The 25,687-nt window shown below is 38.8% G+C and overlaps 1 protein-coding gene across 7 annotated transcripts in view; it reads left to right on the top strand.

Moving 5' to 3' along the window:
- UBR5 (ubiquitin protein ligase E3 component n-recognin 5) overlaps positions 1-25,687 on the top strand; it is a 180,969-nt gene that overhangs the window by 115,463 nt on the left and 39,819 nt on the right. For 5 of the 7 annotated variants that reach the window (XM_063131016.1, XM_063131017.1, XM_063131018.1 and 2 more), the window contains 15 exons: positions 438-627; positions 3,116-3,275; positions 7,905-8,054; positions 10,515-10,726; positions 14,356-14,472; positions 15,054-15,164; positions 16,120-16,274; positions 16,950-17,067; positions 17,851-18,035; positions 18,730-18,839; positions 19,772-19,884; positions 21,246-21,389; positions 22,010-22,121; positions 22,312-22,466; positions 24,962-25,159. In XM_063131016.1, the coding sequence (XP_062987086.1) occupies positions 438-627; positions 3,116-3,275; positions 7,905-8,054; positions 10,515-10,726; positions 14,356-14,472; positions 15,054-15,164; positions 16,120-16,274; positions 16,950-17,067; positions 17,851-18,035; positions 18,730-18,839; positions 19,772-19,884; positions 21,246-21,389; positions 22,010-22,121; positions 22,312-22,466; positions 24,962-25,159 (2,230 nt within the window). The remainder of the gene's footprint in view (positions 1-437; positions 628-3,115; positions 3,276-7,904; positions 8,055-10,514; positions 10,727-14,355; positions 14,473-15,053; positions 15,165-16,119; positions 16,275-16,949; positions 17,068-17,850; positions 18,036-18,729; positions 18,840-19,771; positions 19,885-21,245; positions 21,390-22,009; positions 22,122-22,311; positions 22,467-24,961; positions 25,160-25,687) is intronic. The other 2 variants (XM_063131020.1, XM_063131021.1) reach the window with 2 other exon arrangements.

Below are 25,687 nucleotides of genomic sequence, written 5' to 3'. Positions count from 1 at the left end.
TGTGTGGATACTTTGCATAGGAATTATTTAAGGGGAAGTCCAATTTTAATTTGTCGAGTGGCAGTCAGATTCTCTAACTCAGGAGAACATGTGGCTCCTGGATATGGGAATTTAAGCATGTTGTCCATTTGCATTTTAGTACTGCTTTGAACAATTTCAGAAATTGTCTAGAATAGGAGGATTAAAAAAAAAAATCAAAAGCAAAGAAGTATCCATTGTAATTCCTGCAATTTGGTTTGTGATTTGTGTTTTGCTTTGAAGGAGTCGGTTAAGAAATCATACTTCCAAAACTGCTGTACCGAAGATATGCATTTGTATAAAACGTACTAGCTTTTATTGAACAAATAGTATCATATGTTTAGTATGTTGTGGACAAAAAATAAATTCAAAGACATGCTATCTCAAATAGCTCAGTTGTGTTTTTAAAAATTCCTTAGAAGCCGGTGGAGTTCAGGTGTTGGAGGAAGTGGAGGAGGATCATCGGGTAGATCGTCAGCTGGAGCTAGAGATTCTCGGAGGCAAACACGAGTTATTCGAACAGGACGTGATAGAGGATCTGGGCTGTTGGGTAGTCAGCCTCAGCCAGTAATTCCGGCATCAGTTATTCCAGAAGAACTAATTTCACAGGTATGAATCTCATGATGAGCATTTCAAGGCTTCTGTGGAAACGGAGTGACTGTGCATAATTGGGTAGTACGGAATTCTCTGCCCAAGGAGGTCTGACTGGCACTAACTTTATCATCTTTTCGGTGCCAGGTTAAGACTTCCTCCACTCTCAGGCATTTGACAGAATGTGATGGGGCTTTTTAATATTAATATTTTTTTGGGTCCTGGTCATTTTATTGTTAGTGTTATGAGTTTTTGCACCACTGTTGAGAAATGTGTTGCCTGGCGGGAAAACACTATCCCACGGTTTTTTTAGAAAACACTCCACGCTGAACATCCACACTGCGCAGAGGAGAGTTCCTGCAGAACCATAGTGCTGTGTGTTGTGTAGAGGGCTTGTGGAGTTTTCCGTTGCATTGAGTTGCCTTCTACTAGCTACAGAATTCACTGGCAAGGGCAGCGAAAGGAGTGAGTGCTGTTCTAGGAGAACCACCAGGATTGGTTTTGAGGCAGCAATGGCTGATGAGATACCATCAGGAGGACTGGGGGAGGAGAGAGGGTGGAGGAACTGTCAATCAAACATCACAGTGGATTTTACTCAACTCCATGGTAGCCCACAGTCACATGACGGTGGAGTTAGAACATGTTGTGTGGGGACTATCTCCTAAAAATTCAGCTGTTGAGTGGAGTTTTCACAATGCATTGACTAACATGTTGTCTGAACTGATCCATTGTCTGCATCTGATTCATTTAAAGCTAATGTTGGCTGTAAACACGTTTTGGTCGTTTTTATCTTAATTTTAATTTTACTTGTTTTTATCTTAATTTTAGAATTTCTATAAACCGCCCAGAGAGCCCTGGCTATGGGAGCGGTATATAAGTGCAATAAATAAATAAATAAATAAATAAATTTGGTCGTGGTCTTGTACTGACATATTTGAATGTCCTAGTGCAATTTTAGTGCTTTAGTAACAGCCCGTTTGGATTACTGTAACACGCTCTGCGTGGGCTTGCTCTATGGCCAAACTGTTGACCTGGGCAGTTACAGGGAGCATGTGACTTCCTTGTTACAATAGCTTCACTGGCTACCGATCTGTTCCTGGGCACAATTCAAAGTACTGCTTGTGACATATAAAACTCTAAATGACTTGCCACTAGGCTGTTTGGAAGAGTGCAGTATCCCATATGAGTCTGCTGTGCCTGGGATTTTAAAATATTTGAGGGGCGGGGGGGCTTCTCTTGGTCCCACCATCTCTGGAGGTATGTCTGCTAGGGATGCGAGAGAGAACCTTCTTTGTGGCCACTCCAGGCTCTGGAATTCCCTGCTAAGGGAGGTTAGATTGGTTCCTTTGGTATCCTTCCACTGGCAGGCCTTTGGCATGTAAGCTGGCTTGTTCCTGTAGGTTTTTTTTTCTGGATTGGGTGCTGTCTGTTTCTTCTGTGTTTTTAGTTGTGTATTTAATTAATTGATTTGTTTAAAAAAGAAAACAAATTCTGTGTTTATCTGTATTTTATTATTTTTAGCTGGGTTGCATGCCATTTTTGGCAGAAAGTCGGGCTATAAATTTAATAAATTAATAAATAATGGGCAGCTTCATGTGCTTCAAATCTCTGGTAGCTTGCTTTGGACTGTGTTCTAACATATTTGTTACATTTGTTACCTGGACTTGTTGAATAAAGTTAGAATGATTTGAAAGTGGATAAGCAGCTGCCTGAAGCTTTGGCATGTGCAAGATCCAGACAGCTGGTGTGGAAGTTACTTGGTGAGATTGACTTTGGCAGGAGGAAGAGCCTTACTCTGGCCGTCTCCTCAGAGAGGAACCCTGACTGACTCACATACACACTGTCTAGCCTTAGCTCTGTTGTGGATATGAAATGAATCCTTCACTCCTTTGCCCTGAGACATAGTGGCAGTGGCCCATCCTGAAGATAAGTACATCCCAAAAAGGAACTTTAGCAACCCCTCTAAAAGTGGCCACTGGAGTGAAAGGAGGAAAATAGATAGAAATTGAATTGAAAACTGCATCTAGGGGAGGGGAGGTGGAAAGGGAAGAGTTGCACAAAGAGTTTTCAAAGAATTGGGTCTGGGACATACTTGAAAGCAAAGAAAACTAAAAACAGAGAAGAGGGCTTTCTTGGGTTGCGTCAGTGGTACACTATTGTGAGAGATGCTGTTGAGGGGCCATAACAGAGTCATTCCATATCCCAACAAGTTGCTGTAAAAATTAAAACATTCGTTTGCAACTAAGTAAATCCTTTATAGTAGAGCCTTTATGCATCCTATGAACATAATCCATAACTATTGGTCACAACCTGCATGCCCTTTTCCAGTGCAGAATCATATCTGCTTATTAGGGTATAATGACTTAACCTTTGATCTTAATGTTTACTTTTTGATATATCGAGTCAGGTATTCACTTTAATTATTTCAGGCAGTTTTATTCTTGTAGGTGGAAACGGCCCCTAGGGATGACTGCTCAATTTAGTGCATTTATTCTGTTTTGCATAGGCGCAAGTTGTTTTACAAGGAAAATCGAGAAGTGTAATTATAAGAGAACTCCAGCGGACAAATCTTGACGTAAATCTTGCAGTGAACAACTTGTTGAGCCGTGATGATGAAGATGGAGATGATGGTGACGACACAGCAAGTGAATCTTACCTTCCTGGAGGTTTGTGTGGGCAATGGTTCCTTTTTCCTTCTAAAACATAATTTTGAGCTCTTCTGTCAAATTGCAGTACTTTCAGTTTGCAAAACTGCTAAAGGGTTAACCTTATGTTCTCTGCTATGTACAGTATTGAGATGTAGAGAAGTATTGCTGTTTTGGGATTGGTAAAGAGAAAATGTATTAGGTAAGACAAAAGCAGGACTAACTTTTTTTTAGAGTGAAATTAGTAGTCTAGTTACTTAAAATTCAATAAATTAACAATTTACTGGATTTGTATGATCAAACCTCTGTATTCCCCAGCTGTATACACTTTTGTCATCATAATTGATCTTGTTAGGGTATAATTTTTTTAATATATTCAGTTAAAGAATTTTTCTTTCTTGTGTAAAAAAGCTCAGGAGACAGTCATGCTAGAATAGCTGTACACTTACAATGTTATTTTACTCTTGAGTAAGTTAAGTAAGACTTGGGGCTTAACATATTTGTTAGATGTTCCTAATTGGGAACATGATTTTTCATACCACTTTGAAGCAAATACTTGCTAAAATAAAGCATGCATGTGCACATGAACACTCACATATGGATCTCTGTATTCTGTTCTGCTTTTTTATTGTTGTTTTCTAAAGCGCAGGTGGGCACCTTGACTTAACATCAGGGTCACACTGTGCATCACACAGGCAGATTGGCAAGGCATCACTGTCTTTACTCTTTGAAACATGTAATTTAAAGCATGAATATTTCAAGACTTAAGCACTGAAAAAAAGCTTACTTCCTAGCAAGTGTGCTTATGATTGCAGCACCACTCTTGCTTTGAAATCTTCTTTTCATTAAATATGAATTAGGAAAACATTTTAAACAATAAAACAAAATCAAGGTAATTCACAGAATGACCTTCTTGCCATGAATAGACTTGACAGTTCTTTCACATTGGGGATGTACATCACGTCTCTTGTCGGGTTGGCTTGATAAATGACTGGCAAGTTTTATTTTGAGATACATGATGATGGAAATTTTAGGTGCATATTGAATCACATGCACCTCCACCACAAGGTAACTGTCAATGTTGCTTCATGGTAAGGAAATCTTATGTGAAGTGATCCCAAGGCTGCATGAAAGAGAATTTAGAGAGCAAAGGCTTTCTGACTAAGGCTTACTGGGTTGGTTTGTGAGGCTATTTCCAGAGTTCAACATTCTTGACTTTGTGCAGAAAACCTTTGTGTTCTGAGTGCAATTGTCATTAGCAAATACATGGCTCCTGAGTCACTGCAGTACTTTGAGGAGTTTTGGTGGGGCTAATGTAATCTCAATTGTGCTACCTAACCTCCCCCTTCCCCAAATAGCTGATTTAATTCCTTTGTAACAACATTATTTGACTGTTGAATTGGCTAATACTTGACCTGGTGATGAGTGCCAGTGTGCATGGACAGCTTAAGAATAGCAAGCTGGCCTTACAAATATTAACTGTATTTTTGCTACTGTTGTGCTGTCTAGTGACCACACTTAGAATACTGTGTACAGTTCTGGTCAGCACACCTAAAAAAGGATATTATAGAGCTGGAAAAAGTGCAGAAAAGGGCAACTAAAATGATTTAGGCTGGAGCATCTCCCCTATGAGGGAAGGTTACAACAACTGGGATTGTTTAGCTTGGAAAAAAGATGGCTAAGGGGAGACATGATAGAGGTGTACAAAATTATGCATGGTATGGAGAATGTGGATAGTGAGACATTTTTCTCCCTCTCTCATAATACTAGAACCCGGGGTCATCCCATGAAGCTGATTGGTGGGAGATCCAGGACAAATAAAAGGAAGTACTTCTTCACACAGCGCATAGTTAAATTATGGAACTCACTACCACAGGATGTAGTGACGGCCACCAATTTGGATGGATTTAAAAGGGGGGTTGGATAAATTCCTGGAGGCAAAGGCTATCAATGACTACTAGCCTTGACGGTTGTGTGCTATCTCCAGTATTCGAGGCAGTAAGCCTGTGTGCACCAGTTGCTGGGGAACATGGGTGGGAGGGTGTTGCGCCATGTCCTGCTTGTTCATCCCTGGCCGATGGCTGGTTGGCCACTGTGTGAACAGAATGCTGGACTAGATGGACCCTTGGTTTGATCCAGCATGGCACTTTTTATGTTCTTAGTGTTCTTTTCCAGTATACTTCATTCTTGTAGGACGGTGTAGTTCTTAATGGGACCTTCAAAATCATACCACTTTAACAGTGCTGGAGAGGCATCAAAGTGATTTCATATGGAATTATCTGATTGAGACTTTGGACAATGCTGTAGGGACAGGTCAAGTCGAGATGCCTCTTGAATGTGTCCTGGCATAATTTTCTTTAGCTTTGATTAGGTCGAATTCAGAGAAAATAGTTCTCTGATATGTGGTGGTGTAGTACTTTATTTCTTGCATGTATTGCTAGATTTTGGGTTGGTTCAGTTACCTATGTAGATTTCTATAGGATGGTAGTCAGGGATGTACGAAAAAGGCAAAAGTGAAATGTTTTCCTCAGTTACCTTAAGAATGTAAAGAGAAGCAGTAAAGGGTTAACTTTAATTCACCAAATTCCAGTGCTAACATTTTCAGGGTATGGAACATGAAATATAGGTTTGCTTTGATACATTTTTGTGATTTGTATTGCTATCATCTGGATATTCATTGTCAGGCTGCTTCTTTAATGCATTTTGGTTAGGCGGCCTTTGTGTATGCCTAAAGGAGTTGGGGAAATGAGTCGTGACTTTCTACATCATCCCACTTGAATGATCCGTCTGTGGCTGGCAGTTAAGATGACACTGTTACTGCGTTGTTTTTTGTACAGTTGCAAAACTGGGAAGATCAGCCTCTACTGAGTGCAAATGTATATGAAAGTCAGTAGGTGTGGAATACTCTTGAGAGTTACAGACATCTTGGGTCAAAAGCCTCTGAACCATCTATATATAAGCTATGTTGGTGCTCCAAGATGGCATATTCAGAGCATATCAAAGAGTGCAGACTATTGGGAATCACATTTTGGAGGGGGGCAGTGAACTGTGCTTTTGGAGGGGGGTGTAGAAAGGGGGTCATATGCTTTCCAGTATTTCACTTTCCCCAAATCAGGAGCTGGCTTTAGGATGGACGAAGGCAGTGCAGTGGACTGAGTGAATGGATTGGGAGCAAATACTGAGTCTGTGTGTGGTTGGAGTTGGAATTGGGGGGGAGATGAATCAAATGAAAGATGGCTGGTGCCCCTCCCCTTGTGAAATTTCATCCACCTCTAACACGCCTTTAAGACGTGGGTGACTGTCTCTGGCAATTCTTTCAACATCAAGTAATGAACATGTGATGTGGACTTGTATATAATGTTCAGGAAATTATTGATCTAAAAGTTCTCCCACATTTAATTGTGGGACTAATTCCCCCAAACCTTAATTCAAAGATATAACACTTTTTCTAGAAGAGTGGAGAAGCTGAAAGTAATTCACGTTGAGCTTCTGATCCATTGCAATGTAATTCTTAGGATGGACGCTGAAAGGATTGCATAAACCAGTGCTTTCTCAAACTAGGAGATGAGCCCCTGGGGCACTGTAAGGTGCTAGTGATGGGCATGGGGTGGGGAGGTAGCAGATACAATTAATTTTGCATGTTCTATTGGCAATATATCTGTAAATTGTCAAGGGTAGAATTTCTCAAAGTGAGAACTGCAGTCTCTGAGATGTCAGGTTGAGCGGCCTTGTCTGCTGATGATCCAGTTACCTTACAGTAGAAAAGACATGGGGAGAGGGAGCATGTAGGAGCCATGAAGGGAAATGTAGTGGTGGGCCAGGTGAGTGAGGAGGAAGTGGCAGTGTGTGTTGGAGTTGGATAACTTGCAGCAAGGCTTGTCAGTGGGAGTGTGTATGGAAGGTCTAGTAAATTTCGAAGTGGGGTGTGACTTCATAAAGTTTGAGAAACACTGGCATCCAGCTAAAAATGTGTCTGCTGTCAATGTGGGCAGCATTTCCTACTGTGTTCTGGGAAATAAATTTAATAGAATGTAAAAGAAGAAAAATACTACCAGGAGGGTTTGTGTTTTATGCCGGCAGCTAAGGTAGGATCTTTATCTCCAGGTAGAATATTAAAGAGTGGGGCGCTGTCCTGCCATATGAACACTTCAATTACTTTGATATGGAAAATGTAGTCTTATAAAATGTTTTCTTTGGGAGCCATGTTTAGAAATTTCTGCAGTTACATGCAGATTTTATTTAAAATAATATTTTTCAGCATGGGAGCTATTGCCTTAGTAATCGGTAAAATGAGAGATTTCATTTTATTTGGAGGAAGTGTGTTTTTCTCTGTCTTCCGGAACTATTAAGTCTCGCTCTTTTTATATTGCATAACTGCTCCCAGCTTTGTCTAATGTCTGGGCTCTTAGGATTAGATTAGACTCAATGGCTTAAAGCAGCAAATAGTTGATCTAGATAACATTGGTTTCTTATATTAGGACATTTTGCTTGATCGCAAATGTGAGCAGTAGGCAATACGTTCATACACTAGGGAATCTGAAGAACAGAACATCCGTTTTTGTTGGTGGATTTGTCTTGTTTGGTGATGGTCTTTCTAGATGATTTTCAAGTAGCTGATAATTCACCTCAGATCCTTGTCTCCTCTTATAGAGGATCTTATGTCTCTTCTGGATGCTGACATACATTCTGCTCACCCAAGTGTCATTATTGATGCTGATGCTATGTTTTCAGAAGATATTAGTTACTTTGGTTATCCATCCTTTCGGCGCTCATCACTTTCCAGGCTAAGCTCGTCCCGAGGTAATTTTGCACCTTTTTTTCCCTTTGTAAATAAGTAGTATTGCTGTGCAGTACACTAGTTATAGCACATACTGGTGATCTTTGTCTTAGATTTGTGTGTACAATCTTTTTCTGTTTAAATATAGTTAATTTAAAACTTTTGTACTAAGCTGTAAAAAATTTTATGAAGTTTGTGAAATAATTGCTAGCAGTATGTCTGAAATCTCTGACAGGTGAAATGTTCATGAGACTTTAAAAAATATTATCTGCCTAAAATCATTTTTTAAAAATGGACTATTGATCCAAAAACTTCGTTTCCCCTGTCATACAACATTCAGAAAGATAGTTTGCTTACTTTAGATTGCTCAGTATTCATCTTATAGCTGGTGTATAGGTAGTAATATGCAGGAAATATTTGCCTTCCTGGGTCTGGAGGCATAACTTCATAGTGTAGTTAGAAGTCCTACATTTGTTCTGGTAGATAACATTGAAAACTCTTCCACTGATATTATGCACTGCTCTATGAATAAACATTTTCTCTGCAAGATATAGAATTAATGACACTTCCAAATGTAGGTGAGGAGGGTTGGAATTGAACTGCATTCTGGAAAGGCTTGCAGTGCTCAGCTTTAAACCCAGTCACTCTTACTTGTATTTAGGCTTAGAAATAACCCATTGCAGCTGCAGAATATTTTGCACAGCATCAAATTCCAAGCATGATTTAAAAAGTGTATAAAATGTAATACTGGATCTGGTGTCTGGTTTTTCGTTCATAGTCTCTTAAAAAATAACTATTATACTTTGGTAGATATCCGAAGCATTTTACAAATTGTTAATCCAACCTCTGTCATGAATCTTCATTGAGTATCACTCTGCCCATTTTAATCTGTTAGATATTCAGGTGCTTGAATATCTAAGTGTATTGCATAAGTTAGTGAAGGGTTAGTGTACTGGTTGCTACTGTATATTAAGCATACCTTGAATTTTGTCTGCATGTCAGATGTATTAAGTCTAGCTTGATCCCATTATTTATAACGTTTCTGTAGGTGCTGTAGAGGATTAAAACCAAAGGCCTTTCCACCATGTTTATGCATGGTTCAGGCATAATGTTGAAACTAGGGTTTAGGGTTGAGCGCAGGCTGTAGAATCGTATGTGCTCTTCTCCTGCCTCTTTTCCCTCCAATGCACATTTCCCTAGCACAGCTTTTCTAAGTTTGCATTAAAAGCAATGCTAAAGCATCAGGTTTTTCAGAATGAGTTTAGGTACATGCCTGGTTTCACTGGGGTTGGGGGGAAGAGAGGAACCTATGTAGAAGTGTTTGTGTGGGAGGTTCAAATCATCATGTGGCCTGCTTCTCATCCATAAACCCTGGTTTCAGCATTTAAGATTGACCTTGGCCAGGGACATGGGAGGAAAAAGGAATAGTTGTCAACAGTTAGGCTGTAGCAAAATGGCCATGTGGAGATTAGTTTTTAGAATGGTTTTTGAAGAAAGAATGAAATAACAGATACCAGAAGGAAAAAGAGAGAGCAAGGAGGAAAGGCAAGAGAGAGGCTTATTTTCAGAATTTTATTAACACAAATGAGGAATCATATAGTTTAAATGCATTATGTGCATGTTCAAGTATTAAACCTCTGACTTTTCTTAAATCCCTCCCCTTTTCCTTTCTAAGGTTATATTAAGATGAAAAATCCTTATTTTCCATGTATATTTGACTCTTGGATATTTAGCTTGATAACCTGACTTAAAATTTTAATTGTATGAGAGAACTGGAGAGTACTGGCTTTAGACAATTTGTAGGCCAATTGGAGGGAAAGCATTTTGGTAAGGAACATTTTCCTTCAAAAATCTTTTTTAGAACTTGTCTGACTTCCAGTTTTTCCGTTAACCAACTTTACTATAAGCTTAAAAAAAATAAAAACCAGTCCTATGTGTTTGTTTAAGCTAAGGGGTTGGATTAGCAACTTTTGAAAGAGTTTTATGATTGTTTTTTAACCTTTTCAAGTGGTGGTGGTGGTGGTTGGGGAAATGCTGAGACTCTCTAATAAACACTCCTTTTTGGCTAGCTTAAAAGTCTCTACGAGACATTGCCTTGTTAGGTGATTCTTTTTGTTTTGTTTTGTTATTTGATAAATCACCCATAATATACTCTTTGCATATGGTACTATAAAAGTCTTAAATCACCTTTTATCTCATGCTAAATAAACCATGAGGTAATTTTTTTTAATTTTAATTCATTTTGGGTAGCTTGAAGCACCCAGATTTTGAACTTTATTTCTAGTCTCATTCTTGCATTTCAAATTATTTTGGCAATATTAAAGTACATATGCTTGAAAGGGTTAATATTTTGAGTGTTGCATGTCATTTTTATATTTACACTTTTATAAGTAGATTTTAACTGCTGTTAGTTGCATCCTGAAGGGTCTTTACTAGAGAGTGGCTTACTTTTATCCCACTGGTGTGACCCAATTGCATACCAGTTCTCCTTCTTCCCTTAGAGAGAGACTCTGAGCTGTTGCGTGAACGTGAGTCCGTTTTACGTTTGCGTGAACGAAGGTGGCTTGATGGAGCCTCATTTGATAATGAAAGAGGCTCTACGAGCAAAGAAGGGGAGCCAAACCTTGACAAGAAGAATACACCTGTCCAAAGCCCAGTCTCTTTAGGAGAGGACTTGCAGTGGTGGCCAGATAAGGTATTTGATTTTTTTTAACTCTAATATATTGTATATTATCTGTGCTTCTCTCCTCACAGTTCATGCAAATACTCCTGCATGCAATTGCTACATTATGGACTTGTTTACATTCAGTGTAGATCAGTTGTGTCCTTACCAGTTCTGTTCTGACAGGTAGCTAAACTACAATCATGAACGCATCCACTTGGAAGAAAGCATTGTTTTTAAAGGCAATGAATTGCTTAAGTGTGCACAGGCCTGCAGCCTGACGTAAGTTATAGTTTAACATGGTTTTGGCTTGGTTAGGACAGTTTTGCCACCTGGTGTTTTACCTCCTTTATCTCTCTTTCTAAGTACATTTTCTTATATGCATTTCTTTTCCCGTATTTGGAAGCATTTGATAAAATGTTTTCCCCTTAACCTGACCCTAAGCATTTTTGTCTACTCTTTTCCTTTCACCAATTAGTCCACTTCCCTTCTTGAAAGTGCTCAACTTCATATTATTTCCCTTCTTAAGTGGAAAAGTGTGATTACTTGGTCTCAAATCAAACTGAATTCTTTTTAGTTTGATGATAAAAACCCTTTCAACTTGCTTGTAACTTCTCCTGTACTCTGCCTTGAGAACAGATATAGTAAAATTGGGTGGTCATATGTAGATCCTGTATATTTTTTACCTAAAAAAGTAGTACTTCAATCCCTTTCAGAAGATGAAGCTAGTTTAGTTCAATGGACATGAATGTCCTTGCTTTTTATCCTAGTTCATGTATATATGCCTTGATTCTCCAGAAGACTGAAGATTAAACTATGCTTAGCTAGTCAGTTCAATGCAAGTGTCAGTACGGAATTTGTGCCCCTATATTCTGTGCTTCAGATGCTCTGGACTACTTGCTGTGAAGTGACCTTATTAGGAAAGGGGAGAATATAATAAAGTGGGTATCTTTTGAACTCACTTCAGACAGGAGACTTTTCTGGCCTTACCTGGAGATGCCAGAGGTTGAACCTGGGACCTTTTGCATGTAAAGCATGCACTCTACATACAAGCTACAGAATCTCAGCTGATGGTGCAATGGGTCAATACACTTTGTTTTCTACCTTGAGATATCTGACACAAGAATAAGCAGCTCTGGACCTACTTATTCAGTTGACTTCATTTCTCTTGGATTTGTCTTCTCCTGTATTCAGTACAGATGTGTCATCAATCAAGCTTTCCGGCTTTTATTGGAAAATTTAACATTTTATAAGATTTGGGAAAGCCTGTTATGCCATACTTTATGATCCCCCCCAACTAGATCAGGGTAGGATAAGTGTTTGAGATGAGATGAGAGACTTGAGCACATCTTCCTGTACTTCAGACATTTTGGAGTATTGTCTACTGTTCTTTGACTTTCAGTCTTTCATCACTAGTGTAACTCTCTGGTTTTTTTAGATTGTAGGTGCATCAATGTAGATATTGATGTAAATAAGTTCAGAATAAGAAATAATGGCTTCTACAACACTTCAGAGAAAGATTAATAGAAAAACAACCTGAAATTTCAAAGGATGGTAGTGGCCTAGTTTGCATAATCTTATCTCAGTTTAATGGCTGAGATATGAACAAGTCTTGTGCCCATGCAAACTGTAGTTCTGAAGAAGCCAGGATCCTAAACCGTGAATTTAAGTTGGTTTAAGATCTTGGCTTGTTCTCAACATGGCAACCAAGATTTCCTGCTTTGGATGAAAAACAAAACTATGGTTAATTTAGGTCATCTGGCTTTAGTTGTGACATGCCAAGGATGAAAGTGAATGCATGTGCAGGTTTTGTGCATATCTGCTTATAAGGCTTAGACCAAATTGTCTAAACAAGGTTAGTGACTAAAGTTAAATTCTAATCAAAAACAGGAACATGAAGGTGCCCCAGAAGTATAAACATGGCTGCTATAAGTTTGGAAGCAATACCCTTTGTTTAATTATAGTAGTAGTTGTTGTGCTATTTATTTATTGATTATTTATTTATTGCATTTTTATACTGCCTAATAGCCGAAGCTACTGTATCTGTCATCTTTAACTTTTCAAAAAGAGATTGCATTCCTTACCTGAAGTAGGTTATGCAATGATATCTTTTTTCCAGCTTTCCACAAAAGTGGTGGCTAACTAAAGTAATGCTAGTCTAAACTTCTGTTGTACTCGTGGTATATTTAACTTTTTTAAAATGTGAAAATTTTCAAAAATATAAATACTTCAACATCTTAAATACAAAAAGTGATATTTTATAATACGTTTTGGGGAAAAATATTGTTGTGGGATCAGGGTTTTTTTGTTGTTGAAAGAAGTTAGGGACTCTATTGGTTGACTTTAGGACCTGGTTTGCACTAATGACACAATTTAAGCCTATGATTTAAATAACCCATAAGATTTTTGTCTGGGGGCTAAGCAACCCAGCAGTTAACCTGTGATTTGTTATTGGGTTGACCACTGGGTTTTTTTAACCCCCAAACGACCCAGTGCTCTGGGTTCACATGTAATGCTCAACAACCTACCAATAGGCCGATGGTAGGTTGTTGATTACTAGCGGAAGATGCCAGTGCGCTGCAGGCAGTGTGCCCAGAAACTCACACTTATCCCCAACAGCTGTCATTACATATGAACTGGGCTGAACTGGGTCATAGCTGGTATTAATTGATTTACAGAGCAATCCTGTATGTTGCTCATGTAAGCCCCCCTGAGTTCAATGGGATTTACTCCAAGATAAGTGAGTATAGGATTGCAGCCTTAATTACATTGTAGCATTGAAAAATTTGCAAACCTGACAGGCATCTGGGGTTTGTACAGATATACTTGCATGGAAGCCGTGTGCTAATTTCAAATACAGTGGCTCAGTTCAGGTAGCACATTTCTCAATGGTGGTTTTAGAACTCCACGGTAGAGTTTTTATGCCACTGTTGAGAAATGTGTTGTCTGGCAGGAGAACTCTACCCCAAGGTGGAGTTTTTTCTTGGAAAAAACCCCACGCAGAATATTCACACGATGCATAGGACAGTTCCTGAACAACCGTTGTGTTGTGTGGAGGGCTCCGTGGAGTTTTCCATTGTGTTGAGTTGATTTTTCCCACTGGCTACAGAGTTTCCTGGCAAGAGCGACGAAAGGAGCCAGGAGAGCCGCCGTGATTGGTTTTTTTACAGCAATGGCTGATGGGATACTATCAGGAGGACTGGGGGAGGAGAGCGGTGGGAGGAACTGTCAGTCAAACATCTTGATGGATTTTATTCAACTCCACGGTAGCCCACAATCACAGAATGGTGGAGTTAGAACATGTTGTGTGAGGAGTACCTACTAAAAACTCAAACGTTGAGTAGAGTTTTCACACTGCGCTAACTAATGTGTTGTCTGAACTGAGCCACATACTACGAATTGCATACTTCCTGGCCATTTTTTCATCATCTTTTTATTGGTATGTTTACCTTTTAAGTCTGTGAACTGTGAATGGTAATTCAGTTTGAACTGCAAAGTGGTTGAATAAAAATAGTTTCCTTTATTTAAATTGAGTAGGTAGGCCAGTTGGAACTGTTTAGAATTATCAGCTGTTCTTTCTCTCTGTAATGAATATATAATATATTGGAGCGTGTGCAGTTTATAGCATTGAAGTTTTAAGCTTCCTTTGTTTGTGTTTATAGGATGGAATGAAGTTTATTTCTATTGGTGCTCTGTATTCTGAGCTTGTAGCAGTTAGCAGTAAAGGGGAGCTCTATCAGTGGAAGTGGAGTGAATCTGAACCTTACAGAAATGCACAGGTAAGTATAATTGCATTCAATAAAATTTGAAAGCTTTTATATATAAAAACTCACTTGCTTTGATCGTACTTCAAAGCATTTGGCGAGAGCTATACAGATAGGTGGGGCAGTTTTCCTCTCTACAGCTGGCTCTGGAAAATAACAGCTAACTTCTTTCTTAGCAGCTTCACAATTTTAGCTCAGAGAGGAAAAGTCAGGAGAGGTTTGCCTTATGTTGTGCTTTGTTAACTGTGTATCTTTCCTCCCTCCCCTCAGCACCAGCAGAACATGAGAGCCACCACAGTTGGAATGGAGCAGCCATGGGAAAGGGGGCGGGGGGGGAGGGCTGTACTGTCTTGCTTGGCTTCTCTGACCCATCTTGTAATACTTAGCCATGTGTGAATAGAGGTAATTCACTTCCATGGCCAAAATATACTGCTGGTCTTGGGGCACCATTGGAATGGAGCAAAGCCTGCTCCCCAGTTGTGACTTGGATGAGAATACTAGATCTCCCCCCACCCCCCGCCCCGCCAACCCAGTATAATGGATAGTTCACTGATGAGTTTATAAAATATCTTTTTTGCTTTGTTTTGCTTCCAAAGAATCCTTCAATACATCATCCACGTGCAGGGTCCTTGGGCTTAACCAATGAGAAGATAGTCCTCCTTTCTGCAAATAGCATCAGAGCAACTGTTGCCACAGAAAACAATAAGGTATGAAACACTGAGATTAAATATACATTGTAATCAATCTCCTTCCATTACCGTGCTATGGAAAAAGGATTATAACTGGTCTTCAAAACATTATTTGCAGACTTTCCTTTCCTTAATAAGCTTGCAGCTAGAACATACTTACAAAATGAGAGGTTAGGATTGCCGACAAGAATATGATAATAGACAGATATTTTATGATATTAAAAGGCTTCTGTATTTCTGGATCTGAAATTCTGCTTACCAATTTAAAGCAGAAAGGCTGTGGCCTACTAACAAAATTAGAGAAACTTTTTTTTACAGAAAAAAAAACAGGTATAAAAGTAGGGATTGTATAAAGCAAGGATGAGGTGTCTGTAGCTTCCGCATGGCTATTGAGGTTTTTTCTTGGCCTTGCATCTAAGACTGTTTATATATTTCTAGCCTGTAAGCTTATTAAATAAGAAATGTCCCCTGTGTTCTTGAGTGGCTAACAAGTTATTCATCCCTTGTACAAAGAGTCCCCAGTCTCAGTTGACTAAAATACTTTTCTGAGATGAAGCAGATGGATCACTAAAGATAAGCACCCCTGTCTAAAACATTCTGTGATCTTTAATGGACGCATAACTTGCTCCACCCACAAAAGTTTCCTGTTCATTCCAATATTGGGCACAGATTCCTGCTTACAGAGCAATGCACATATGGTACTCTTCCTCCTTGGAAATGAATGGGCAAAATGGTGGAAGTTCTGTGAGCATTGGAGCTGTTTCTGAGTTTAAAAAGTGTGGGAGCAGGGCTAATGCATGTGTAGAAAAACAGTACCAGAAAGGATTAGAACAGAGCTTCAGAATATAATTCTAACATGGTTTTGCCCAATTGTTCGAATATTACTCTGTTGCAATTTTATTTTATGTCCTCATGAATACAAAGGAATATATCTGTTAATGATTCACTGCAGGATGTTCTCTTTCCCTTTTAGGTAGCTACCTGGGTAGATGAAACTTTGAGTTCTGTAGCTTCTAAACTAGAGCATACTGCGCAGACTTACTCAGAGCTTCAAGGAGAACGGATAGTTTCACTGCACTGTTGTGCCCTTTATACCTGTGCTCAGTTGGAGAATAACCTGTATTGGTGGTAAGTGCATATTTTAGTTCCAAGAGTCCAAATGTGTTTTTTTTCCTCCTTGAAAATCCATAGAGGGGAATTTGACATGCAGTCAATTACCTGTTTAGGTTAATAGGTTCCTCTCACTTATTTTAATTCAACTAAATTTTACCTTCTGGTTAAAATTCCTTAGGCTTATTTGCACTGGTCATATTGCTTTGAGTGGAGGATTGTCCTTTTATTTGTTTTTGAGAGAGGAGAAGGGCATTCTTGTGCTTAAAGCATTGAATTAAGTGTAATACTACTTGAATGGTTTTGTTATTTAATGCTACAGAGATTTATAGTGTTTAAATATTCCAGTGCATACGTCAGAGTCCATAATCTGTAAAAACTTCCTAGAAGCACCTGTTTTTGTGATCTGCATGAGTACATTTCCCATATATATGTCTGTATAGTATTCCCACTGAAGAAACAGTTATCTTTTAAGCAGGAATAATGTTTTTCGAGAGCTTGGTAATACGATCTTCGCTTTCCAGATCTCAAGCTGTTCTTTTATTAACAGTAATTTCCCTTATGGACATGAGAGACTTCAGTATTTTTGCTTTTAATTAACACTTTAACTACCATATCATTTTGAAAATCATATTTACATAAAAGTCATTGGGTATTTCCTGTAAGTTAAAGCAGCATTTCTTCTTCTTCTAGGGGTGTAGTTCCTTTTAGCCAAAGGAAGAAGATGCTGGAAAAGGCCAGAGCCAAAAATAAAAAACCTAAGTCTAGTGCTGGTATCTCCTCAATGCCAAATATCACTGTTGGTACTCAGGTATGTAGGGGCCTACTGTGGGACATCTTAAAGCTTAAAAATTAATCCTTGATTGAGCAAACTGGACTATTTCTTTCCTGTAAGATCCTTGTGTGATCCAGCAACAGATGTCAAAGTCTGCAGACATTACTCTGAAGCAGGGGCTCCCATTGCTTGAACTGGCACAGCTTCAACCACCTGCCCACCAACCCACACTTTGTGCTGTGCTTTGTCCTAGCTAGAATCAGGTTGGGCTCCCTGTGTTCATTTCTGTGTTTTCACTGTTGCATACGTAGATTTTTGAACATGCAGGTATGCCTGCTCTTGCTATTTGCCTCATAGAATCATAGAGTTGGAAGGGGCCTATTAGGCCATCAAGTCCAACCCCCTGATCAATGCAGGAATCTACCTTAAAGCATACCTGGCAGATGGCTGTCCAGCTGCCTCTTGAAGGCTTCTAGTGTGGGAGAGTCCACAACCTCCCTAGGTAATTGGTTCCATTGTTGTACTGCTCTAACAGTCAGGAAATTTTTCCTGATGTCCAGCCGGAATCTGGCCTCCTGTAACTTGAGCCTGTTATTCCGTGTCCTGCCTCCCTTGGAACCAGATGCTCTCTGTTAGGAAACTATCCTCTAAGACTTTATTTTGCAGCTAAGATAATGTCTTTCCTGATTTTTGTATGCCACAACTGATGAGTCCAGTTAAAATGTATTATTTACTATTTCTTCAATGTATTGGTTTTCTTTCTTAGTTTTGATGTTTCATTTGATATGAATGGTCAAGTATCTCCCTTCTTGACTGCAGGTGTGTTTGAGGAATAATCCTCTCTATCATGCTGGAGCAGTCGCTTTTTCAATTAGTGCTGGAATTCCTAAAGTTGGCGTCTTAATGGAATCTGTTTGGAATATGAATGACAGCTGTAGGTTTCAGCTGCGGTCACCAGAGAGTTTAAAGAACATGGAGAAAGCTAATAAAACAACAGAGGCAAAGTAAGTGCTCTCAAATTTTGTGAGAAACATTTAAAATATAGTAGATTGTTGCTGAAAAGGTTCTTGAACTTGTACTAAATTGTGGATCTTTGCACTGGAGCGCCTAAATACTTCAAAACTGAATAGAATTCCCCTCAAGTGCTTTAGGGAGCCATAAATGTTTCTCTGACATTTTTTCTCTAAACTTTTCCACTAGCAAAGAATTAAGTGAAGTGGTTACATAGGCGAGGCTAATCATGTGAGAAATGCATCATCTTCAAATACTGGGCGAGCACATTCTGAGCATGTATTTTGGCTTTTCTGATCCAAAATAAGGATAGTATTTTTGTTCTGAAAATGAGCTTTTAAAGTGTTCTTGTATTACATCAAGTGTGATTAGCAGAACTTTGCGTTCACGTAAAAAGCAATCCAGAAAATTAGCAGCTTTGTCAAAAGTGTTGACTAGTCTTCACACTGAATTCATGGAAAAGCAATTGTATTGATTTATCACATTTGTGTGCTGTCCTGTAACACAAAGTTTCTTGTTGGTTTAAAATAAATAATCATAAAAATAATTTAAATACAAAATAAGCATAAAATCAAAAGCAGCAAAAACACAGCATTCCAGAATAAAAAGGCATACTTTAAAACTGGGAGGCCCAGACTACATGGATAGTTTAATCAATTTAAGGATTTATTGTTTCTGAAATTCTAGGCCTGAAAGCAAACAGGAACCAGTGAAAACGGAAATGGGTCCACCACCTTCTCCAGCTTCTACCTGTAGTGATGCCTCTTCAATAGCAAGCAGTGCATCAATGCCATATAGTAAGTTATATAGGGAGAAAGTATAATTTGATATTCTGTTGAAAACCACAGTGGTACTAAGTCTGACAATTAAATTAATATATCCCTCCTTAGTTACTGAATACCAAAAATGAATAATGTAAGAAATAATGTTCCATAAATTATTTAGTGGGTAGTTTGGGAAATGGAACTTCTGAAGAATGTGTCTTCCTTTTCTTTTTCAGGTCTTCTTTATCAAATGTTGACATTTCTGTTCTAATGCAGGGCCACCTTCAGACTTAACAATAAGCCAAAATTGGTGAGAATACTGACTTTTGTTTCATGAGCAGTGTGTTCATATATGCTGTCCAATCACCCCGGCTTGTTTCCTCCACCAGAAGGAGTAATTAAACTAACCAGAAACAAACGAAGAAGCAAAAGGTTTCTCATTATGTCCAAATCCAGACCATGTCTTGTTGCTCCCCTAATCAATAATGGAAAATCAATTTCAAACCAAGAGTGGGGAAATCAATTTCAAGCCCTGATTTCAGATTTGGGTTTGTTGGCAGAGTGACAATCCAGGAGTCTGGATTCGAACATAATGGAAAGCTTTTGCTTCCTTGTTAATCTGTTGTTAGTTTAGCCTCTCTTGCTGGTAGAAAGGGCCAAGTAGGGGGGAAGGTAAAGTACACTAGCATGCTGCTTGTGAACGATAAGGCAGAATTCTCAACTATTCTGGCTTATTGTTACATCCAAACATGGCCATTATATTCTGTCACTCAATTTATCAACAAAAATTAGTTTTAGGCTGAGATTAACAAAATACAATTTTAGTAGTGTTTTTGCTTTACATAAAAGGCACTTTTTATGAGAAGTTATATTAGAGCCATGTATATATCTTTATATAGACAATATTATTTTAGAGAAATACCACCCAAACAATTTTAATCATTGTGACTTTGTTCTTATCTAAGAACGGCGACGATCTACACCGGCTCCAAAAGAGGAGGAGAAAGTGAATGAAGAACAGTGGTCTCTTAGGGAAGTTGTATTTGTAGAAGATGTTAAAAATGTTCCTGTTGGCAAGGTTTGTATAAAACAAGCTTTGTTTTAATCTCCTTTTAATTATTGTGTATTGTTCCAGTTTACTGAAAACCTAGCCATAGTGGTTTAACTATCTCACTCTAAGAACATAAGAAGAGCCATGCTGGATCAGACCAAGGGTCTATCTATTCCAGCATTCTGGTCACTCAGGGACCAGACTTGGAAATAGTCTGTCTTTTGGTTTTGTATGGAGGTGCTGATTGCTTCGTATTGTTTTCTTGTGAGCTCTCCCAGCATACTGCTCCTTCACAGAACTATAGAAACGGAACACATTGCAAGACTAAAAGCTGCTTTTGTGCTAGAAGATGCTGCTGGTTTGTTCTGATTGTTTCAGGACATGGATGTTGAAGTGAGGGGATTTTCTGGTATTGTTTCTTTCCCTAGCAATTCCACTGGACTAGCTCTTTCTTGATGAGTGCAATTTCCTGCAGCCGTGGTTGGGATAGATGTCCTCACATGCACAATGCTGCAAAAGGTTATATCTGCTATAAACTAATTGATTTCTGTATAGTACTTTGAAAACGTTGACGCTCTTTAAACACAGATTGTTTTTAGCTTGATCAACAGATATAGTTAGGGATGGTTTTTTTTAAAAAAATTGATTGGGAATAAGGGGTAGTTAACTTTTACTACCTTCCCATTTGATTAGAAAAGTAGATTGCAGTAATTGCTAGGGTTCAGTTTTTTCAAAATTGCTGCTTTTCTTCTGCATTTGTTTGCCAATTGCCATTTTTAGGGTTCCTTAGGAAACACATTGAGTTTATATGTAGATCCCAAATTTTGGAATGTTTCACAGGATACAGAATGGGCTTTAGGTATGTGAGGAAATGACATGTCACAAGTCCAAAGTAGAGATTATATTGGCAAAATTTGTCATTACATTTTGCAGTTCTACCTGTAACAAAAACAGACTTTTTGGGAGGCTAGACAATGGTGGTGCAGGACTGGAAAATATGTTGCAGCCTGAGTATCTTCTGACAACATGAAACGGTGATATCACTGCTTCATGTTGGTGCTTGGGTTGCATGCTCAGCGTGGCTACTGTATGAGCTTGGCCTATGGTGTCTCAGAAGCTGCTTATGGTTCTTCTGTAAATTTTGGTACACTTCAGTGGAAGAACTAGGTCTCTGGAATCTGAAATAGTATGTCATGCAAATAAAGGGTAAGTATTGACAATTGAACTAACAAACAGGTGTATTGGTTAAACTACAAAATCAAGTCTCTCTGCTCTAATGTTTCTGTGCATTTAAAATCCTAAGTGTAGTTTAAAAATCTGTATGTTCAGCTACACCTTAAAGGGTTTTATTTTATTTCACTATTATATGTAATATGCTTTTCTTATAGGTACTAAAAGTGGATGGTGCTTACGTTGCTGTAAAATTTCCAGGGACATCCACTAATACAAACTGTACCAGCAGCTCTGGTTTGGATCCTGATCCATCTTCTCTTCTCCAAGATTGTCGATTGCTGAGAATAGATGAACTCCAGGTATGTATGCTGACAATAATACGTGATCATTTAAATTGTTAGCTAATTTCTTTACTGTGGCCACAGTTTAGAATTTGTTTACACTTCGGTTGCCCTACCTCATAAATGATGTCAGAACTGCAGAAGATGCAGAAATGAGCCGCTAATAGGAGAAGCAGGAGCATCTTAAGATACTGTTTTTTTAGTTTATATTAACCAAGATTTTTAAGTATTATACAGAGTAATGATTTCCCCCCCCATTAGAACCTGGGATCATCTATGAAATTGATTGGCAGTTCGTTCAGGATACACAAAAAAGGAAGTACTTCACACAACACATACATTCCAATTCATAATGTAGTGCTGTCCATCTTCTTAGATGGAATTAAAAAGGATAGACAAATTGATGATCTGTCAGTCAGTGTCTATTAGCCATGACAGCTAAGAGGCACCTGATTGTTAGCTGCTAGCTGCAAAAAAAGAAGAAGAGGGGAATTGGCTTTTGCCATCATAATGTCCTCTCTACCTGTGAACTTGCCAGAGGTATTGGGTTGGCTGATGCTGCTGTTGCAGAAGAATGCAACAGCAATTCAAATCCATTGAATCAGGTTGGAGTTACAGAGAATTTTCTTTTATTATAGGTGGTAAAAACTGGTGGGACGCCAAAAGTTCCAGACTGTTTTCAGAGAACTCCTAAAAAGCTATGTATTCCTGAAAAAACAGAAATCCTAGCAGTGAATGTCGATTCAAAAGGTAAGAGTGATTTTTCCCTTCACTTTTTCTGTACTTTCTTTAGAGAAGAGAAATGCTTACCCTGTTAAGCGATGCATGTTAAGCTGAGTGATCTGTATTTCATTAATGAATACATACTAGTTCAATAGTTTGGAATAATAATCTGAGGAAATGAAGTCTATTGGTTAATGTCTTGCTTGCACATCTTTAGGGGTACATGCAGTCCTGAAGACTGGAAACTGGGTGAGATATTGCATCTTTGATCTTGCAACTGGAAAAGCAGAACAAGAGAACAATTTCCCTACTAGCAGTATTGCTTTTCTTGGGCAGAATGAGAGAAATGTTGCCATTTTCACTGCTGGACAGGTTGGTTGGTTTTCAGCTTCATGCATTTTAAAGGTTCCTCCCATAAAATTACATTTAATGCTCAATTATGCAAAGCAAGTAATGTAGTAAATTAATATATTTATAAGTTAATTTGGTGTTGTGGTACTCTTGATCCATATATGTGGGTGGAGGGAGTAAGAAAATAAGGTTTGTCCAGTGGTATAGGGAGAGAATTAGGCCAGCCTTCACAACCTGGTGCTCTCCAGATGTGTTGCACTACAAGTCCCACCATCCCCATCCAACACAGCCTGTGTATGTGTGTCAGCCTCAGAACTTGTTGTCAGGTTGATTTTAGGAATATGTGCAATAGTAAAGGATCGTGCCAATGGACATGTATAGTGCCTTTCCCTTCATCACCAGTAACTGTAGCCTGTCCCTGCACACTTAAGATTAAATAGCAGAGATTCCTGGGCAGATGGCATTTTCATTTTTGGGTTTGGGAAAGCATTTTTCAATTCAGGCTTCACCACAGGTCAGTCTGATACCTCTTTAGGGCCCCAGCTAAAGTGCCCTATGCGGCAGGGCCTTGCTATTTACTGTTTTACTCTGTACAGCACCATGTACATTGATGGTGCTATATAAATAAATAATAATAATAATAATAATAATAATAATAGTGAAAGAAGCTTCAGTCCGCCCACCACCTTAATATCTGCACAGTTCATCAACAGTCCTCTGCTCTGCTTCCATCTTCTTTACCCCCTAACTCAGGGGATTGTGTCATTCTATACTAAAACAAACAAAAACAACTAACTCTTGTTAATGTCCTACATTACAAATCCCCTTGAAAGACGGATTTTTCCGAAGTTTCAGAATTCACTGACCTGGTTCCCACAAAATGAAAACCCATGATTTAAACAACCCTTGTATTCTCAAGCATGAGCAGGAAAGAGTAGGTGCACTGCCTCCCCACCCTTCCACTTTCAAACAACCTGAGATTGGTTCATTCCAATGTTGTTAGGGTAATGTCTGAATCCAGACACCTTGGGTTGTTCGTGGATTAAACAACTCAAAATTAACCCATGGTTTGTTCTTAGGTTAACTTCAGGTTGTTTAAGCCACAAATAATACAAAGTGTCTAGGTTCAGACTTCACACTAACATTCAACCAATGAAGCGTTCGTAGGATGTTTACAGAAACTGGAAGCAGCTCCTGCAGAACACTCTGCAAATTGTAGGTTAATTAACCCACAGCCTGCCACCATTACGTGCAAACAAGCCCAGTATGTTGTCAACAGCTATTCAGTTGACATGTATAGAAAAAAATCCTTGCTCTAGCTGTTACGAATTTCACAAATATACTTTGAAGTTAGCATTTAACTACAGTGTGGAGAGATAATGAGAATGCCCCCTATTGGCTGAGAGGATTTATTTATTTATTTACATTTATATACCGCCCCACAGCCGACGCTGTCTGGGCGGTTCACAAAAGCTAAAAACAGTAAACATTAAAAATATACAAAATTTAAAAACCATCAGAGACATGAAAACAGTATAAAAACAGCAACAACATAACGTTTCACCTTCCCCACTGCCAAAACAGTTACAGATTATTCTTTTAGGGTTTCATTCCCTCTCCTGCATTTTTTGGATAACAGCTGTCACCTTTCATGACTCCAAATCCTGTCAGGCTCTTAAAATGAGCAAAGTGAAATCTTTTAGAATTTAGATGGAGAAAGGTGGGGGAGGGGAGCATTTCTATGGCTACTGTTACTGAGCTGGGACTTTCACTGTGTGCCCCTCTGTTGCCTTTTTTAGTCAACCTAATGTCATTTCCTGTAGGCCACAAAAATCCTGCCTGGACACTGCAGGCCTCTTGAGAAACCTTGCAGCCCATATTTAGATGGGAAATGGGAAGGCATCGAGGAATTCTTTCCCCACCCTGATCTGTAGGGACCTTGGGGATGTGTGGAGTGGCGGTGAAGAGGAAGCAGGGATCAGCACCCAGGGGTAGAGATTATAAGATTAGAGTAAAAGGGTGGGCTATGGAAGGTATGCAGTCTGATGGCTTGAATGTCTCTCATGTTGTCTGGGGTGGAGTGTGGGTGTGGGTGGGCAGAACTCTTTTTATTGTAAGTCTGATTTCCCCCTTTTCCCACTTATATCAGAAAGGGAAAAATAAACTAGTTCCAGGTAGGCCCTGCTGATTTCTGGAATGCTCGCACAGCATAGCTTTCATATATGCCCTTGGCTTTTGGCTGCTTTGTGTGAAAATGTGCTGTGGTTGGACTAGGCTGGGCTTTCCTTAAAAGGGTTGATGAGCTGCTGTAGGCCATGTTGTGTCATCCTAACCTTGAAATAGGAAGGGACAACAGAAAGAACAATATTCAAGCGCAATATGAAGCAGATAGGGAAGAATAACTCCAGATAAGAGATGTAAGTATGTTAGGTGATGTAGCTACAAAGGTAATAAGTGAAATGAATGAAAAACATATCTAAAACTTACGTTGTATAACTATCTTCTTTTTAATGTAGGAATCTCCAATCATTCTTAGAGATGGCAATGGCACTATATATCCCATGGCAAAAGATTGTATGGGTGGAATAAGGGATCCTGACTGGCTTGATCTTCCTCCTATTAGCAGTCTGGGAATGGGAGTTCATTCCTTAACAAACCTGCCTGCTAATTCGACCATCAAAAAGAAAGCTGCTATCATCATAATGGCTGTGGAGGTAATTCATATATATTTGACATGCTCTAAAAGACATTACTTTGCCTCCTTTTGATAATTCACTCTCTTGAATGCTACTCCACTTTTTAGATGTGTGATTTCTGCGACTTACAAAGGGGTTTATAAGGGTTTACTGTTACAAACATGGTTGCCTAATAAGAGGTTTAATGTTAGTATAAAGTCTTTTTTCTGTTACAAATGCTCATATTTTCTATCCTGGCTGAAAGTTTGCTATTTTTCAATAAGGGCAGTAGACATAATTGATCTTTAGTGCTGAGATAGAACATTACAATTTTTAATGGGTTGGTGCCACATTTCCACTTGAAATGGGTTAGTGGGCCACACCTTCAAAGGCACATCTGCACAATCTCACACAAGTGCACAGCTTCCTTTGTGAGAAAACATGTATGTTCAACCTCTCTATGCTTTATTGATTTCTGAGGGGTTGTATAATTTTAAGTGACAAAAAATATATTTTTTTCATAATGCTTTAACTGTGTTGCTTGGGACTCCTGTTGAGAAGGATGTA

Source organism: Elgaria multicarinata, chromosome 7, assembly GCF_023053635.1.
Source record: "Elgaria multicarinata webbii isolate HBS135686 ecotype San Diego chromosome 7, rElgMul1.1.pri, whole genome shotgun sequence".
Taxonomy (NCBI): Eukaryota; Metazoa; Chordata; class Lepidosauria; order Squamata; family Anguidae; genus Elgaria; species Elgaria multicarinata.
Note: the sequence above shows the minus strand (reverse complement) of the source record. Positions and strands in the feature narration are given on the sequence as shown.